The sequence below is a fragment of the Phaethon lepturus genome, unplaced genomic scaffold, assembly GCF_000687285.1.
Source record: "Phaethon lepturus isolate BGI_N335 unplaced genomic scaffold, ASM68728v1 scaffold8743, whole genome shotgun sequence".
Taxonomy (NCBI): Eukaryota; Metazoa; Chordata; class Aves; order Phaethontiformes; family Phaethontidae; genus Phaethon; species Phaethon lepturus.
This window is the reverse complement of record NW_010529677.1, coordinates 38,795-45,560: the sequence shown is the minus strand read 5'-3', so window position 1 is coordinate 45,560 and position 6,766 is coordinate 38,795. Positions and strand designations below refer to the sequence as shown.

At 48.3% G+C, this 6,766-nt stretch overlaps 1 protein-coding gene across 1 annotated transcript in view; it reads left to right on the top strand.

Annotated features, from left to right (window-relative positions):
• The first annotated feature begins 1,320 nt into the window (after window positions 1-1,320).
• GPC4 (glypican 4) overlaps window positions 1,321-6,766 on the top strand; it is a 36,800-nt gene continuing 31,354 nt past the window's right edge. The window contains exon 1 of the mRNA XM_010284017.1: window positions 1,321-1,477. Coding sequence (XP_010282319.1) covers window positions 1,369-1,477 — 109 coding nt within the window. The 5' untranslated portion in view covers window positions 1,321-1,368. The remainder of the gene's footprint in view (window positions 1,478-6,766) is intronic.

Here is a 6,766-nt window from a genome sequence, read left to right as displayed (position 1 = left end):
AAGTGCGTGGTTCACAGCATGTCACGAAGAGGTTATTTTCTGTGCAGGGAGTTGACACGTCCTTTGCAGCGCTCAGGGTGAACCTTGGTGTTGGTTGGAGGTTGTTGGTGGCTTCCAGCATGTGAGCAGGTAGGGAAGAGCCTTCGCTTCCCCATCTGCTTCCTCAGGCTTGAAGGATAAGGTTTGGCAACAGGGTGTGAAATGGGAGAGAAGGCAGCAGCTTACATGTAGGCTGTGCCTTTTAAAATACCACCTGACTTGAAAGGATAAGTTTCTCATCCTAACTGCTTGTTGTGATCAGATCTTCAGCGTTGGCAAAGATTTGCACAATTTGCCCAAGTTTGAACCACTTCAGCGTCAGCCCACACACCTGTGATGGTGCTGCGTTGTGGGACCTGTCAGAGAAGCTGGAGCTGAGGATTGCTACGCAGAGACGTTGTCTTGGCCCACAAAACTTGACGGCAGTGTTTTACTGGTGGTGCTAGGAGAGGACATCCTCATCCCGCACTGCAGCGAGATGCTCTGAAAGCAAATTATATGGGGCCAGATCCTGTCTCCAGACTGCCTGTGCATTTTTGAAACGGAGCTATGGTAGATACAGAAGCACTTTATGATTTTTCTGACCAAGCCAACTTGAGCCAGATGACTTTTAGGGGAGGACTGTTTTTAAGGGTGAAGGAAGAAAAACCTGTTGGAATTCTCCAAACACCTGATTTTACCCAGGATAATGACAGAAAACTGTAAAATTAGGAGCTGGGAAATATAAAACCTTTTCATAAGCCATTGTATAAAGCCAGTGTATTTTAATATCAGTGATAACTGTTTCTGAGAGAGATTACTTCCCCTGTGGTAATTGGAGGTGGGGGGTGTGTGGAGAAAAAAGGATTTATCTTGTGCAAAAAGGACCGTTGTCATTGATACTGTGTTGTCTATTAACTGAGTGAGTTGGAAGTAATTAAAATACTCAGCAAAAACTTCATGGAAGATGGCATAGGATATACAGGTCAGTTTGCAGGTTCTTCAAATTACACGGTACAAGATGAGTATCTGTTTATTCCATTTATTAACTGAATAAGTAAGAGGACACTTTTAGTGTTTGTGTAGAAAGACAAGGTACTTAGGTGTGTTGCTATAAAGTTCCTCCATAGCATCAGGTTTTGCTATGCCAGACCCTGGTCTCGTGCTCGCAGCGACGGAGGGTCTCCTTGGAAGGAGATGATGCTGCGGGTCCTTGCACCCCCCTGCCTCGCAAGCCAACCTCTTTGCCCTTGCACAGAGGATCCTTTTAACTTGGAATGTTTTCTTCTCTGCTTTTCAGGTGACCACTTGAAAGTCTGCTCGCAAGGCTACACATGCTGCTCTCAAGAAATGGAGGAGAGGTACAGTCAGCAGAGTAAACACGACTTCAGGAACGCCGTCGTAGAGCTTAGCAATCACTTACAAACCATGTTCAGTTCCCGATACAAGAAATTTGATGGTAAGTGCAGAGACCTTGAACTTTCTCTCCTTGGGATAAAATGTAAAAAAACTCCATCCTGTTGTTCTCTATGCAGTTGTTCTGCTCTGCCTTCCCCTTTGCTGGGGAAGTTCATGACTCATGGCTCGGAGGGCAGAGCATGCCTTGTTTTGCAATCCCATGAGAGAAATATTTGCTGATTATGGCTGCTTATTTCCTAAAGAGAGAAATCTTTCTTTCTGATTAATCTTTTGAAAAAACATTTTGCTCGTAATGTAAGATTGCAGTGAGTTTTGTTGGTACATCCCCCCAGTGCGTGTAATTGTAACGTGCACATCTTGCAGCCCTGATCCACAAAAATGCTGATCTTTTCCAGCGTGTCATGGACCAACAGGATTTATACCCATCTCGGCCTTTGGGGCTAAGCAGAGCAGCAGATAAATACAGAGCTGGTTTTGCGCGGATGCCGAGGGTTCAAGTGTGATGCAGGGTCAGAAGTAAAATGTACAAAGTCTCAGCTGAGTTCCCGTCGCTTGAGTGACACTAACTGCTGAGTGATAAGCAAATGACTTGTCTCGGCATTGACCTCGGGTCTGCAGCGGTGTCCTGTCAGGCTAGGTCTCCATAGGGCGTTCCTGGCTTATGGTAGCTGCAGGAAGAAACTCCCTCCGGGGGTAACTGGCACACACCCTTCCAGCGTTGCCCACCTTGCAACCAGGTGCCTTTGTTTTGAGAACGCCTTGGTACATCCCCCTGCAAACAGCTGAGGCCAGTGCCCAGGCATCGGGCACAGCACCCATCCGAGGTCCCAGCAGCATCTCTCGGTTCTGCTGCTGAGCACTTGTCGTGGCAGCTCCCGCGGCAGGCACCTCGGTGCTCCCGGTCACTGCGTCCCCTGCACCGGGGAGGGAGGAGCAGAGCGTCAGGCTCCTGCCTGGGTTGTCCTTGTTGGCTGGGGGAATGTGGTGGCACCCAGTTGCACGTGGAAGTATCTGAAGAGTCACGTGGACTGAGTTGCTGAGACTTTTGTTCTGCTTGTACATTATTGTCACTGTTCGGTAGTAAAGGGCAATTCTACCGCACAGCTCCTCTGGACCTGTTTCTCCCTTGTTTGGTCATTGATTCAACGTGGATTTTTCTGCTAATATCCCAAAGTCTGGGCCTTGAACCTCCCAGGGACCTCCTCTACACTACTGCAGAAGGTAGCAGCCCCCCCCCTTTTTTTTTTAATGGATTGGCACTCGGGTGAGCGAAAAAGTCCCTGGGTGTGAAATTGCAGTGAGTCAAAGTGGAATTACGCAATCATCTTGATAGCATCTAAATCTGCTAGCTAAATATTTCCCTCTTAACCTCTGTTGTCTCTACCTGCTGGTACACCAAAGGGGTGATAGAGAGAACCAAAGTGTCTAGACTTGCAAGCTTATTAAATGCAGAACAAGACACTTAATGAAATCCAGCCCATAGATAAGCCCTTTCAAAGAGACCAGAGGAACAGCTTCACCTTAAATGAACGACGAGGCTTTTTGAAATGCTGCATTGAAAACAAAGAGCATGCATGGCTCGCTGTATTAGCATCCCTGACGCAGTGCAGGCGTATTGCTAGGTGTGTCTGCCCGTTTGTAGGGTGAGAGATGGCTGCAGGGCTGCGTGATGGTGGGGGGATATTAAGCTAAGCTGAGTTGGATACCTCTCAAAGCACAAGGCTTCAAAATGGGCGAGCTGTGATAGGGAGCCTTGTACGAGCCCTTTTGTTTGTGCTGCATGGTTCTTCTGTCAGCCCCTCACAGCGCCCTGTGCTGGTCTCATCCTGATCTTAGCCCTGGGAGTCCTTGACAGGCAAATCTGGAAGGAGATGGTGTGATCCTGTTGCTGGAAGCTGGATTTACTGTGCCCAGCCTGCCCTTTGAAGAGTGTTTCTCTGCGCTGTACAAAACTAATGAAGGAGAATTAGCAGCCTCCTCAGCTTGTCCCAAAGCCTAATGGCCCCGTCTTTGAGCGTTTGCTAATATCAGATCTCTGTCTTCGTTTGCTGCAGACGGTGCTGATTTAGGGATTTTTTTAGCCTTACCTGGGGTGGAAGCAGAGATTAACTGATTACTGTCCTCCATCATTTACCTCTTGGAAGACTTTTAATCATGACTGCCTCTCTCCCTCCAGCCCAGCCACCCGGAGGCTGAAGGCACCCTCTCTTCAGCAGCACTCTTGCTGTTGGCTGGGGCAGGTTGGAGTCTCCTGTCTGAGGTTCCTAGAGTCTTCTGCAAAAATTTTGGAGTGCCATGCCCGAGACTGCTGTGGTAGTTTTGTTGGTTTGTTTTTTAAGAGTCTGCTGTTGAGTGATCGGCTGCTTGTGGCATGGTGTTGCCTTCCTTTAGTCCTGGTACTTGGTCATCAGGTCAGCCGTGGTCTGTTCTGCCTTGCACGTTTGAGTTCTCCTTGTCCAATGTAATTCTTCCCTTCTTTTTTTGGTGTCATGTGCCCAACCTAGAGGAGAGGGAGAAGATAGAGACCCACATATTTGTCCCACTCTCTAGGGATGTGATTTGAAAAGCACGCCATCCCTTCCAGAGCTTGCTTTTTGCTCTGGCCTTGCTCTGATTTTAGCATTTGCAGCTCTTGAGGGCTGCCTCCTTGCTAGTAGCTAAATACATTCAAATGAAAATAAAGCTGACACAAAATAAGCTATGCACCTTCCTCTAAGAAGAAATCCTCTGCACTAAAGCTGTGCAGAGGGACTGAGCAGGCAATATGAGTTATTGCAGAGACGCAAATTCACTTAAGTGGTCTCACAGCAAGTGGGACAGATGCTCCTCTTGCAGGGTGACACATCCCCATCCTGCACAAAGCCACTCCAGGATGCAGCTTAAGCAGCAAACCGTGTCCTCCAGCTCTTTGGAAATATTTGTTGCAGATTCTCTGGCTGCTAATCTCTCAGCCTTGACATTCAGGTCCAAGGGGAGAGGCAAACCCGTGTTGCCTCCGTTATGTGCTTGACCTTTGCAGCAGTTGCCACTGTAAAAGGACAGTTGAAGTGGCGGCATGTTCTTTGGATGGAGGCTGTGATGCCCCGTGGCTTTTGGAGTGTTTGCATCAGCTGTTGCCGGAGCGCTGTGTGCCGTTGGAACCATTGCCAGAATCGCTCTGATCTGACACCAAAGCCGTACAGAAAGGGATTATCTCCTCTTAATGGGGAGCATGGAACAACCTGCTGATTATCCGTCACCAAAGGGCTGACTAGAAGTCATTTCGTCTCCTAATACGTAATGTGACAGTGTCAGATCCTCCTCTGTGTGTTCCGTTTGCAGACACTGGGAGAAGACGAGAACTTTGGAGACACATATCTTGGATATCCTGTTGAAATATTTGCTTACAGTACAGCTATGTATGCTCCTAGGTGTCTTTTCTGTTGCAATTTAAACAACTAGCCCAATCCCCATGTGGCAGTTAAGGGGTGTATTTTCAGCAGTAAGGGAAATGCTTTTTTAATAAAATAAAAAGTACTTTGGGAGTTGTCAGATTCCCCATTGCTAGATGTTTTAAAGGTGAAGATTTGCTGGCTTTTCTGGCATATGTGGTCTCAGATACATGTTTATGGGCTTCGTTGAGAAATTCATGGGTGAGATTCAATGGCCATGTAAGCATCTCCGTCCGTGACAATGACAGCCATGGGAAAGCCACAAACCTGTGCAACTGTGATGATATCTCGTGCCACAGAAGTGGTTATAGCAGTCAGGGCTTTAAAGAAAAAAAAAGAGGGAGGTGTGTGTGTTTAAAATCTCCTTTGCCTTGTTTCATCTTCACCAGTTAGTAACCCTGCCCTTCTCTCTCCCAAGGATTAATAACACTAATAGGATTAATGGTGACATTAAGACTGCATAAATGCTCGGTCCCATTTATTAAACTCAAACTTTCACCTCTTTTGCCCTTTCGGGCTGAAGTTTTCCATGCTGGGGTCTGTGCTAGCCAAGCAGTCCTTTGGGGAAATTGCCCAGCTGTTTTGAGGAACTGGAGTGGGGACAGGACATAGCCCATAACTCTTCTTCAGTGTTTCCGCTATTCTCTTGCTTTCTAGATAAGAGGTTCTTAGTTTTTTCTTAAAGACACCTCCTAAATCTCTCAGAAGATGTAACTGTTGTGCCAGGCCTTTTCTGGGGGGAGAATTTTTTTTTTTTTTAATAGGCTGGTTGCAGAGTGACCGGGGACGGCAGACCCCAAGCCCCTGTGAGCAGAGGGGGTGCTGAGCCCAGCAAGCAAATGCTTGTTCTCCTGCCCCTGCATTTCACAAATGCTGCTGCACTTGAACTGAGTCTCGTCCCGGTCTTCTGCACGCTCTGGATTTAGCAAAGGCAAGCAAGCTTCTGCAACCCTTGTTGTATAGGAATGATGTGTCAGGAGACGAACGTGAGACGGGCTGTCCCCAGGCTGGTCTGGCAGTAGGTTTGGCATTCCCCGTGCCCAAGCGACAGAAGGATTCGTACAAAACGGCGCAGCTCAAGCCAGCGTCTGGGAAGCTATTAAATGTTGAGAGTCCCGTTTCCGATCTGCTCCCCCTGACTTTTCTGTTAGCATTTAAGATAAAACAAATACAGAAGTAAAAAATGAAACTCCTTTGGGTCAATGAGTGGAAAGAAGCCAAAGCTCCTAGTGGGAGCTGGCTGGGGGTCCCTGAGACTGTGCTGCACCCATCCCTCTGCTACGTGGGGACCATCTGCGTGGGCCAGCATCTTTGAAGCATCCCAGGGTGCCCTTGATCTTCTAGTGCGAGCCCTGGGTTACTTCCCATAGCTGAGTTGTGGTTGAGTCTGAGCGACTGGTCAGGGGGGCATTGGCCAAATACCTTCCAAAATGCTGAAACTGGGCGGGGGGGGAACCCACAAAACTGAAATCTCATTTCTGAATTTGGATTTCATTGTTCAGATAACCCTTGGTTTCCAGCTGCTGTCTCCAGGTAGGAGTTAGCAGGGAGGTCTGCTGAGACAGTGGGACGTGTAGCTGGGATGTATTAATAACCGGGAATGACACGGGGGACAAGGGAAAGCTTTCAGAGGTTTTCTCTTTGCTGCTTCGGGCAGTGCGGAGGCAAATGGTGAAAGACGAGCCCTGCAGGTGCCCAGCCCACCGCTCCTATAGTTAGAATTTGGCAGACCATCGGGGCGCTCCGCCTTACTGAAATAACTGCCCTTTGGGGACCTTCATCTCGCATTAACTTATTGGAAACTGCCTGTGAGAGCAGAGACCCGGGGCCTCATCCTGCTCATGTATCAGGGTCCCCCATGTCCGTGGCACCCAGGACCGTGGGGCCGATCCTGGCTG